The following is a 12610-nucleotide window of genomic DNA, read 5'->3' as shown; positions in this document are numbered from 1 at the left end:
GAGGGAAGCATAATCCGCTTAGTCATTCTTATTAAATAAAGTGGCCTTTTACTCAAATTAGATCATTTGTGTTAAACTATTACAGCTACAATTTTAGAATAACAATTAAAAAACATTTGGGTTTGTAAATTGACGAACAGTTGTGTGCTAGCATGCTAACGTCTGATGTAAAAAATGTTCTACCTTTGACGGAATTTGACTAACCTGCTCAGTCTATATAAGCATGTTCTGATATGCGTTTCCTTCCGACTGCTGCCATTATTCTAACAAATTCAAAAATTATACAGAGGTACTTAGATAATTAAGGGTAATAATAAGGCAAGGCGAGTTTATTTATGTAGCACATTTTAGTTGGACAAGTTGGACTACGGACTGAATTTAATGAGGCATGGCATCTCACCCTTCTTGAAGGACGTCCCTCAGGTCATTGAGGTTCTGGGGTAGAGAGTTATGAGCCCCTAGACGGCGACTCAGCTGATCTTATAGGTTTTCTATGGGTTTCAGTTCTGGAGAAAGTCCTGGTTACTCCATTCAAGGTACCCCAGTCTCCAGCAGCAATTCCCTTATGATGAGACCTTGATGAGCTGAAGCATCGTTGTCCATAATGATGAAATCAGGCCTGTGTTGCTCAGGCAGGCGCACAATGACTGGATTAATGATGTTATTTAGGTAGTATAGGCTTGTCACTGTGCCATTCACAAAGTGTAGAGCAAATCTGTATAGACACCTGACCACACTGTAACATCACCACCACCAAAGGTTTGTCTGGTGACAGCAGTGGCTGTTTCATGGCATTCTTGACATCTCTAATATTGATGGTGGTCATCATTTCTGCTCAATGTCAATTGAATTTCATCAGAGAACAGCAGAGGCCCATTCTTCCCTCATCCAATGTCAATGCAAGACAGTGATGCCTGTGCCTGGTGGTGTGATCAGGTACCCTCGCAGGTTGCCTAGCAGACTGCGTGGTTTCAAATGGTCTGAAATGACGCTTGGGTTCCTCTCACCTCCTTAAGTGTGCCTAGAGGTGGGTGGCATTCATCATTGGGTTCTGCAGTTCACTGCTCAAAGTAAGCGGTCCTCAGTGTGGGATATGGCCAAAGGAAACTCACTTCTTTACCTTTCTGTGACTCTTCCAGGCTCTATATCTCTATTGTGACCTGCTGATGACACCGAGCTCAGTGGCAATTTCCAGCTGAGAACATCCTATTTGAAGCCTTGCAAGGGACTGTTTCTCAATTGCTAGGTGTCTTCTTGGTCTGATGATTTTAGAATGTGAACAGCATAATGAAGAGGACTGTTTAAATACCAGTTTTGATAGAACCAGGACGTTTATTGGTTGATTAATGGATCAAACAACCTGCTGTAAATGTTGCTGTTAAGCTTCCTGCTAGAGAACAGCAAGTTCTGCAAAAAGTAGCCTACTGAAATATTGAACAATTGGGCGTGTGCATTCAAACATTTAGAGAAGGTCACAGTGAGTTCACCTGTAAAGGTTAAAGTGCATTTTAGGTACATTCTGAAATTTCACCCGAAAGCAGAATCTCCCCAACTTTCTGTGAGTAGGATAACTGTAGATGCTACGACATGCAAAACGTATAAAATATTGAGACAACAGGAGGAAAAAAAACAAGACAGATTCAAAACAAAGATCAAACGTCACTTAGTTTAAAAAATAACTCTTAAAAGGATCACCATAACCGAATAGACAAAAATGTATTTTCAAAGAATCCTAATAATATGTATAGCACACTTACAACGGTTGTGTTGAAACACAAAATAACGAGCATACGAGGCTGCCTTGAAAGCAGCGCGTTCGAATGGGTGCGCTGATTACGACACGTTCTTGTCATCCAAATGAAAAAGGACTCCAGTTCCTGGTATGGACTCAGCGGTGGATCGAGGAGGTGGAGAAGGTAGACCTTATTGACTCCTCTGAACGGGATCAGCTACTCCGATTTACCCAGCTGCCGGAAATACCGTAAGTAACGTCGCCGTTTGTGATTCTGTGGTTCGAAAGGTCCTGGAAAGGTGATGCTGATATACATTATTTGCTCTCTTATTCTGCGAAAACATAAACTCAATTAAAAATATGTTTTGGCGTTAGAGCAGATAGTTAGATTTATGTGATTGTGTGTGAATGAAGAGTTCAGACAGCGTGGTTTACAGCCTGTACAGAAATTGTTTCCTTCTTCCTTGATCACACATTATCTGCCTCTTTCCTGATAACTTACTGGAAGACTGAATAATAAGCGCTGATTCACAGACAATTACAAATTATTTTCTAAACTTGCCAACGTTTCTGGGTCTTAGACGCAGCTTACTGTATCGCCAATTTTACATTTAGAGTTTCTTCCTTGACAATTTATACTGTAGCTTTTTTATTTTCGCATTGTTACAGCAGGAGATGCACTGGACAATTACAGGCCCATCTCAAATCTCCTATTTATTAGTAAGGTTGTAGAAAAAGCTGTGTTTCAATAGTGACATTAGAAATGCTTCTTAGATACATCCATATAAGCTTTAGATATAAATGAATGTTGTCTCCGTTCCAGATATTTAGATGTCTTTATAAATTATCAAAGTGATGCCCTAATGCTTTTAGTTTGGTTATTTTTCTTGTGATCCAGATTTTTTTCTTTTTATTGTCATGACACTTACATTTTCTCCTTTCTTTCAATGTGCATTTTAAATAAATGTCAAATATAAGTTGCTTTGCAAAAGTATTTGCATCCCTAGAACGTCAAGCTTCAGTATATTTTGTCTGGATTTTTTTTGACATAGATAAACACAAAGTATTTTATTGTTGTTAATTGGAAATACAATTATGTTTGATAGTTATTTGCTTATTTCTTTATTTTTATTTATTTATTTTTTTACAAATAAAAATCTAAAAAGTGTGGCATGCATTCAGCATAATTCTGCCACCACCATAACCCTGCTTCAAACTTCTCGCTAACTTTATTCCTGACCCGTCTGGTGTTCGCGATGGTTTTTGTGATGCTATTTATTTACAATGTTCAAACTTCCGAGGCCTTCAGAGAATAGGGGGAGTGAAAGGGGACAGGGAAAAAAAATGCAAGCCCCACTTTTCAGATTTAAATTTTTTGTGACGAAAAATGAAAATCCTTGTATCTTTTTTATATTTATTAACTATGCACTAATTATTGTTGATCTACCACATAAAATGCCAATAAATGACGTGGAAGTTTGTGACAAAATGTCAAAAAGCTTAAAGGGGTTGAATACTTTGGTAATGAATACTTTCCTAACTAAGACCTGGGTTGATCTACAGTTTTAGGTGGGTAGAAGATACATTGTTAAATATATAAGTATTGCAAGCCACAACTGTAAGAATAACAATTAATTTTTGAACTGCTTATATCTCAATTTTTTCTTCATACTTTTTTTTTTTTTTTTTTTATATGAACAGTGGAAATAATCGAATCATCAGGAATGTCCGCTATGAACAAATCTGAAGATGGAGGTTCCTTCTCATCAAGGGTCATTGGCATTGTGTTTATCATCCTGCTGCTGGACCTGCTGGGATTTACCCTAATTCTGCCACTGCTGCCTTCTATTTTGGACCATTATGCTCAAGCAGGGGTTAGTACGACCAGAATAAAAATAATTTAGCGTTGTTTTAAAGTACATGGATTTGAATGAGAGTCCATGTGTTTGCTGGTTTGAACAAACTGTTTTTTGTGTGAAGAATTTCTTTCATTCAAAACCATAACCAGCACAAGTGATTAGATTAGTTTTGGAGGTCTGTGTGCTGACTCACCCTGAAGTGGCCTCTTTACTAGTTGGTCTCTGTGTATGTTTTTGTGTTTCTTTCTGGACCAGGATGTCACGTATCAGTCTCTGCAGAGTGTGGTGGACTGGTTTAGGGAGGCTGTTGGGATTCCTATGGAAAAGAAATACAACTCTGTTCTGTTTGGGGGTATGGTAGGCTGTTCCCTTGTTCTGTAAACCTGATATGCATCCATATTTGGTCTCAGACATTTTAGATGAATAAAGATGAAGAAAAGGAGTAATGATTCCAAGTTTATTGTCCCTTATTATGTCTTTCAGGTCTGATTGGGTCGCTGTTTTCTTTCCTGCAGTTCCTGTCCTCCCCAGTAACAGGGGTTCTGTCTGACCGTCATGGCAGACGACCTCTCCTCATTCTTACCACAGTGAGAAGAAGACTGTAACGCCATGAATATTCTTTGTTATCTATGATGAAGTTCATGAGTAATATTCCACTTGTACCACCGGTGCTGGTCAGTTTGGGTCTAATTGGATGCCTTGTCTGTCAGTTAGGGCTGATATCCTCCTACGCGGTCTGGGCTGTTTCCCGGAGCTTTGGTATGTTCCTTTTGTTTCGGGTAATTGGGGGCATTTGTAAGGGAAACATCAGCCTCTGCACTGCCATCGTTGCAGACCTGCCATGTCCAAATGCACGGAACAGAGGGATGGTAAGCACAGACGTCTATGGTGTTCAACAGTTCAAGCAACATTTATTAATATCTGTATTGTTCACCTTTCTTTGTGAACAATACAGAGTTTGCTAATTTATGCAATTGCTGTTGCAAGTCCATCTTTTTATTACATTTCATTAAAGTGGACTCTTTGTAATTTTATCCTTGACCAGGCAATGATTGGTGTTGCCTTTTCCTTGGGCTTCACCGTTGGACCTCTTATGGGTGCTTACTTTGCTGTCAGCTCTAAAACAACAGAAAATGTCTTCTACGAAACACCGGCTCTGCTTGCCTTGGCCTTCAGTGTCGCTGATCTTTTGTTTATTTGGCTGATGTTGCCAGAAACACTACCACAGGGCATTAAGGTGAGTTTCAAGTCATAAGTGTGGGGGAAATGTGTTTTACGTGGACAGATGAGGTGTTTCACAATGTTTTTGAAATGTCAGCAGTTGGGGAGATATTTCACACAAAATAATTAGAAATTGCAGATTAATCATTTTGAACTTGGATCTGAAGTTTTTCATTCCATGAAATGCTTCCTTTAAATGCCAAGTTTTAGCAGAGATTATGTAAAATGTTTTGCATTACTTGATTGGTAGGATCTTGTTTCCCATTTAGAGAAAAGTGGTCCTTTCCTTACAGGAAACATTTAAATCTAGAATAAACCTCACAAGCTGTTTTATGGAGACTTTAAGTAGCAATATCACATTGCAAATTGTGTAGTTGGATTCAAAAGGTAGTGGAAATAACAATATTTCAGAAGACTGTAGTCAAATATTAAAATTCTCTTATTGGAAATTGTCCCAAATTAGATTTTAAAAAAAATATTTTACCATTGTAGCAGAATATTAATATCACCAGAATGGTTGGATAATTTAACAGTTTTCGCCTTTTTTCCACCCCAGAGGTAGATTAAAAGTTTATACTGGCATCATGTCTGTATGTGAATAAAGTGACAGACAGACAATAACCGAACAACCTAAAGACAAATCCGATCTCTGGATCTGTTTTAGTGTAACGTTTTTACCTACTAGGAAAACTAAGCTTCCATGTTTTAACACACTGCTTCTTAAACCTAAGCTAAAGTTTAGCAAGCCTAGCAACACACTCATACAGAAACTGGTTCACCTAGAGGATGAACAAAACCAATCACTAGCTGAGCATCAGGGTGTCTACTGTGTGTGCTGCTGCCCTATGAAAACCTGGCTGTTTTTCTAACATATTCGGACATACGGATTTTTTATATCAATTTTAACAATGCTAAAACATTCATATAATGTAACCATGGAATTAAAACTGAAAGAAAAGGCCATTTAGAAAGAAAGGGGGACACTTAAACATTTGCTCTCACCTAAAATGGCTAAAATTACACAGAGGTGAATCACATATTTAACATATCATTACTCATTACTCAGCATTTTAAAGGAGGTTTAAACCTCAGACATTTAGTTAGGTGTGCTCCCTATTGTTGAAATTAGAGTGAACACCGTAGTGAGATCAAAATAGTTTACAGAGGGCTTCTGAGTCAGGTAAAGGATTTAAACAGTCTTTTGAAAGCCGCTTCCCTGTTCACAAAATTGTCTATAAGTCGAGGACATTCAAAACAACAACCAACATTCCCAGGCCTGCCCATCCAATCAAGTTCACCCAAAGAGCAGACAGCAAGATGCTAGAAGAAGTCTCCAAAAACCCTAAAATGTCATTGCAGGACCTGCAAGTGCCGATATAAAAGTGCTTGCCTGTACAATCAAAAAGAGACCGTACAAGTTTAACTTTCATGGGAGGTGTGCAAGGAAGAAATATTTACTCTAAAGAAAAGTAGAAGGGCCAGACTGAAGTTTTAGGCCAGACTGAAGAGAGCGCAGACAAAGACCAGAAGGTATTCTTTGGAGAAATGAGTCTAATATTGAATACGTTGGACACAAGAACAGAGAACATGTTTGTCACAAACCAAATACAGCATCCCAGGAAAATAACCTCATACCATTGCTGCAGCATATCCTGATTAGGTCAGTGTCATAGAATCATTCATGAATTTTACCATATAGCATGCCTGACAGTTGAGACAATGACCCCCAACACACACAGATGGGTCAGAAACCCGTAACCTTAGTGAAGAATCTTTTCAGGTGAGAGTTGTCTGTCCTGCTGCCTCCTAGTTGAATCTGTTGGAATACACTTTTGGTACCCATTTGTTGCCCAACAACAGTAACCTCCTGGACTGTCATGGTGATGACACTGTTTCAGGAAGTTTCTGCAATGGGTCAAGAACTTGTTTCAGCTTTCTACATTGAAGCAAAGCGGCACCAAGTTTACTGTTTGACTGTTTTTCGCCTGCTGCAGCACCATCACAGATGGACACATAATGCTTTAAATGTCCCAGAACTACCTTCTTCTATGTAATTCTGCGCTTTTTAGATCTCATCAAACTGTTCTGTCTCCGTAGTGAATTTAGGGCAGAATAAAAGATATTTTCTTTTTCAATGGAAAACTTTTTTTAAGATTATGTTAAGTAACTAAGGCCAGATGAAGACACCTCGATGTATCTAACCACATGTGGTGGCTCCATGTGGAGCTGACTTTCTGTAATTTTATCAGGCTGGAACCGGTCGAGCCCTAGGAGCCAAGGCTCAACCACAAGGTAACAAGATAATCCGTCTGGTTATCTTGTCGTGAGATACAGCAGGAGATTGTGACCTCATACTGTATGCAGTAATGAAGTGGTTGCTTTGCTGTAGTAAAGAGCAACCTACATTGAAAGGTCTTACAACCTTGATTTATGGTCTTAAAATATGGATTATGACCTAAAGTGGTTGAGGAAGCTTGGAGGAAAGAAGAATGTTTTGCTTTTAGCGTTGTTAGCGCTACAACATTCTCTGGAATAAGCAGAAGAGGCTGAATAGAAGTTTTTCAAACCATGTATAATTTAATATATATGGTAGCAAGTATTGTATTTTATCTAAAGAATGAAAGTGGATTTATATGAGAAGACAAAGAAAACATTTTTTAGAAATATAAAGGGGAAAAAAACCTTTAAGGTATGAAGACAAAGAGTCAGTCATGCTATGTCAGATTTCTGCGATGTCACTTTGCCTCTTTGTTAAAACAAAACACCACATGAGCTTCTAAGAGAATATTTGGCATTAACACTGCCTAGTCACAGATGTCAAGGTCTTCCTGTGATGTTCCAGGCTTCACTTTCTGGCCGTGGGGACTCCTGGGACCTTCTCAGTCCTCTTTCCTTGTTCCATTTCACTGCAGTCACCAAGACGAGGGAACCACCTTCAAAAGAACGTGAGTGCTGGTCTTACACCATTGAACCTTTTAATTAGTCCATAAATGGACTGTGGCCTGCTGATCCGAAGTGGGGCTGTGTTTTTTACAGGAATGCAGAAGCTCCAAGTGTTGGGTCTGGTTTATTTCTGCTACCTCTTCCTGTTCTCTGGTCTGGAGTTCACCCTGAGTTTTCTGACTCACCAGCGCTTCCAGTTTACAAGGTATGAGCCTGAAGCTAAGACTGCATATGTAAACAATCGTAGGAGAGATCAACAACTTTAAATGTTTAGATTTTTTTTTTCTCTCAACAGCATGCAGCAGGGAAAGATGTTCTTCTTCATTGGTGTCATCATGGCTTTAATCCAGGGGGGTTACGCTCGAAGAATCAAACCTGGGAAACACATACGTGCCGTTCACTTGGTAACAATACAATCTGTTGGAATAATGAAGATTAAGCCAAGCGGGCAAGAAAATGTGCTAAAATCAATCTTCTTTTTTTTAGGCAATAATGATGTTGATCCCAGCATTCATTCTGATTGGGTTGTCATGGAATATAACAATGCTTTATATTGGCTTGGCATTATACTCCTATGGTGAGTCATGTTTGAGGTTAACAAACCTAAATGCATTTTCTTTCTAATTCCATTTTAGATAAAGCAGCAATAGTAGATTAAATTTCAAATTTAATAACAGAGACCGTCATCAGATTTTACAGTCAATTTAAATCGCATCAGCTTTTGTTAGTAGTGTTAATATAAATAACAAATTAAGCTTTTAAATAAGATTAGCATTAATGGTGTAAGTACCACATGTGACCAAGGAGGTCACAGTTGATCCTTACTCAGAAGTCACAAGAAGATTGAAGTGGTTGGAAAATAATTTTTGTGTGTAAAGTATTGGTATGTAAGTGTGGAATAAAGGTAAAAATGCAAACCGAATTAGCTGAACCCAGAGAACAACACACTGAGGTTGTGAGTGTAACTGATTTTAATTGGACAAGTTCTATTTTTATTTTTTAAAGGGCAGAACATAGTTGGGTGTACTGTGAGTCTTCCTGTAGTCCTTTGAAACCTTTTAAATGTCAGCAGTTTTTTAGGCTTTCTGAAGATCTTTCAGATTCTATTGTGGGTTTTATCTGCATTTTTGTGCATTTCCTGTGTAGTCAGGTTAAAAGTAAACTGGATTTAAAAATGGCAGCATTCGACCAAAGTGCTGTTCAGCTCATAAAATATGACCGGGAGAAGGTTTGTTACCTTGTTTTGAAAATGTCTAATATTGGAGAGGTCCTGATGTGCATATGCAGTTTATTCCACAGTTTAGGAGCAGCTACAGCACAGGCCCAGTGTCCTCCAGGTTTTAGCCTGGACCTAGGAATAACAAAAAGTATGGAGTTAAGAGATCACTGAGGTGGTGAGGTGCCTGCCCATTTAAAGATGTAAAAACAGTTGCATCTTATAATTGCTTCTCAAATACATAGAAAATATGTGTTTAAAAACAAAACCCCAAAAAAAACAGCCAGTGTTAGTCTAATGTGGACTCGTTTGTGTTAAAAGTCGTACCATGCCAGTTAAAAGTCGAGGTTCAGTGTTTTAAACCGACTGCATTCGACCGATTCTTACCCCGTTATAAAAGCTGTTGCAGTCACCCAGGTGGGATTAAATGAAGTCATGGGCTACCTGATTTGTCTTTACAATACTTCTTCATTGAAAAGGGCTAGCTTTAAAGATAGCATTGACCTGTTTGTTATAGTTTAAAATGTTGCTGGGCATACCAATTTCTTTTCTTTTTTTAAAGATATTTTTTTGACACTAGTAGCCTTTATTTTTGGCAGTAGGTAGACAGGAAAGGGGGTATAGAGAAGGGGAGACATTCGGTAAATGTCGCCGGGTCCGGAACTCGAACCCGGGACAGCCGCTTCGAGGACTTATGGTCGCGTGCATACCAATTTCTGACAAAAGATGTTATATATTCCTTAAAGGGCCAAAATTTGACTTCCAAGACTTCATAGCTTTGTCTTGATTTAATTTTGGAACGTTTATTGCCATTCACTTCTTAACATCTTCTTTGAATACCTTTAGGAGTCCTGGTATCATGTTTTATTGGGAGGTAAACTTGTGTCTCATCCACATTGCATTGAAATCCATTTTCTAAAACTTAAAACTGTATCCAATGGGAGAATATAGAGCAAAAAGAGCAGGTCCAAGAATTGATCTTTGAAGACACCACAAGAGAGAGATGAGCTTTTGAAGATGAAATATCCCCCACTTTGAGTTTTAAAGTTTGGTTGCTCAGAAATGATTTAAACCATTGCAATGCTAACCTAGGCCCTTAGCTGATCATGACTGCAAATCGTGAGGTGTTTCTGCTAGACACAGATCTCTGTGCCCCGTTAGGAATTAAAAGATTTGGAAGCAAATGGAAGTATTTTTCCTCAATATTTATGTCTTCATTTAATTTACTGATTTATTTATTTACACATTTGTGTTCATATTTTCCATTGTTACAGCTGCAGCAATTGTAGTTCCCTGCCTATCGACCCTCGTTGCTGACCACGGTGAGTATCCTCTTTTTTTCCCTAGCCGATGCTTTTTCCATATTGTTATAGTGAGATCCCTTTTGCCGATTGTCTTCTGTTGGATGTTTGATCAGGTTCAGCTAATCAGAAGGGTACTGTGATGGGGATCCTGCGCAGTTTGGGTGCACTGGCAAGAGCATTTGGGCCGGTGGTGTCATCCTCCGGTAAAGAATCTATTAAAGGAGAAAAAATGACCCGTTTAGCTTTGTAGACTTGAATGTAGCTTTATATAAATTAGCCCTGACTCCTGGGAAACTGGAATTATTTTAAAACGCCTGTATGTCGTCTGTGTATTCAGTTTTTCTGTTTTTTCATTTCAGTTTACTGGATTGCAGGAGCACAGACCTGTTTCCTCATCACATCGGCCTCCTTCGTGATTCCACTTATTCTCCTGAGCAAAGCCAGGAGGTTAAAGGAGGAGTGAGCTCCTCAGACTTCAAATTACATTTTTTTTTAAAGATCACTGTTTTGCTGCCTTATATTCTAAGATATGAAACAAAACAATGCAAAAGGACCAAATGTATGCCAAAATGGATAAAATAGGTACAGAAAGTTTTCATTGTGTAAGTAGGAAACAATGCTGTATATCTGCACATGAAGACGTCTCCTTTTTATAGAATACATATGTTTTAAAGATTATAAATTGTGTTAATGTTAGTGGGGTTTAGATATATTTTTTTTATAAGAAAGTATTTTATCAGTCATGCAGATGTGTTTTATTATTCCTGTTATTAAAGATGTTGATGTTTTTTTATGAACATATGTAACAAAAAAAAAGACAACATCATCCATTGAAGAGACTTGAAAGATGGTAACAAAAAGGTATCAATAAAACTCTACATTAATGCCTTCATTAAACTAATTTATTTCTGACTGTTGTTAAGCACAAAGTAAATAACATTTCAGTTTTACTTCTGTTCAACGTTTTCTTTTTCTCCAACCACGTTTCTGGTTTACATTTTTTCATATTAAAGTATATAAAGATAATATTTGAGGCAAAAAGGAGGAATTTTTAGCCCACTAAATCATAACAGTATACAAAACCTCAAATTTAACCACCTACGTATTGATGAGGGCATCCCTAATATGGGAAAATATTGAGAAAGTCCGAATTTAAGGCGAATTTACTTATTCATAAACTAATAAACCCTTTTTAGTATACTTTTTATATTATTAGTGCACTACAGATTTGCTATTTTTGACAAATACGATCGTTACTTTCAGGCAGTCGGTCCAACATTTGACGGAAATATTTAATTTGCGTTGTCATGCCAGAAGATGTCGCTGTAACCCAGTTTGTTTTGCTGTAGACAGCTGGTTCAATCAGCTAGTGATGGGACTTCCCACTTTGATCTGAGAGCCTGATCATTTGGCTCAACTCACACACAAGACCCGACCCCTTCACCTCCCCAAAATACTATTTACTTAGCTCTACATCTACCCTTTAAATTTTAAAAAGTATTTTCATAGTTGGATGAGAAAACCTCAACTGCAACCTCCGCTCTAATTCATCCCAAAGGTCTTTAAGAAGGTTGAGGTCAGGACCATTTTCATAAGCGACACAGAATATGAAACTACTGTATTTACACAGCCACCTCTACTTTGTCAACTCAGCAACTTTATTACCACATTTTGCAAGTACTCATTTCACACTACTTAAAAAAAATTGTGACCAGCAACATTTTCTGATGTCATTGGTGACCTTGAGGCCATCTATCATTCCAGTCCATTTGTCAGGTCCCAAGGTTGAATAAAAGGGAGAGCTGGCATTGTTACAATAAAAAACAAAACAGAACAAAGTTCGAATGTAGTTCTGAACTTATTTGTGGTGTTTCCTCTCAGTATTTGTCTATCTCACTATGTCATACCTCTGTCCCTCAGCATCCAATATATTTACACGCACGGAACCAATTGTGCAAATTAAGTGATGAGGCTATTAAGGTACTTCTAGCAATTTTAGGACAGCCAGTTAAGTGTTGTTTGCTGGAGTAATAGTTATATTTAATGCTGCAGTTGGTGATTTATATTTCTCTTTTATTTGTTTTATTTTGCTTCTATATTACATATAGTAATATAGTATGGTAGTTTTGTGTGCATTAAAATGCTATCAATGCACACAAAACTTGAAGTAAAGTATTTGATAATTATGTTTCGATATTTTATACTCATTTTTCTGGAAAGTAAATACACAAAGAGATTTTTTTTTTTTTTTTGCATGAACATACTGTGGTTGTATGAGCTCCTTTTAAATAATATTAAATGTACTTAATACAGATAGTTTAGCTATAATTGTATA

The 12610-nt window shown here is 37.8% G+C and overlaps 1 protein-coding gene across 1 annotated transcript; it reads left to right on the top strand.

The window, feature by feature from the left end:
- The first annotated feature begins 1823 nt into the window (after positions 1-1823).
- Positions 1824-11167, top strand: mfsd10 (major facilitator superfamily domain containing 10). The gene is made up of 13 exons (XM_047380436.1): positions 1824-1981; positions 3434-3606; positions 3847-3943; positions 4075-4178; positions 4302-4460; positions 4637-4828; positions 7655-7757; positions 7849-7960; positions 8051-8159; positions 8242-8332; positions 10246-10293; positions 10389-10478; positions 10635-11167. The coding sequence occupies exons 2-13, from the start codon at positions 3457-3459 to the stop codon at positions 10736-10738; spliced, it is 1359 nt and encodes a 452-aa protein (XP_047236392.1). The 5' UTR covers positions 1824-1981; positions 3434-3456; the 3' UTR covers positions 10739-11167.
- Positions 11168-12610: the final 1443 nt, after the last annotated feature.

This window comes from Girardinichthys multiradiatus, chromosome 12 (assembly GCF_021462225.1).
Source record: "Girardinichthys multiradiatus isolate DD_20200921_A chromosome 12, DD_fGirMul_XY1, whole genome shotgun sequence".
Taxonomy (NCBI): domain Eukaryota; kingdom Metazoa; phylum Chordata; class Actinopteri; order Cyprinodontiformes; family Goodeidae; genus Girardinichthys; species Girardinichthys multiradiatus.
This window is presented reverse-complemented; position numbering and strand designations above follow the sequence as displayed.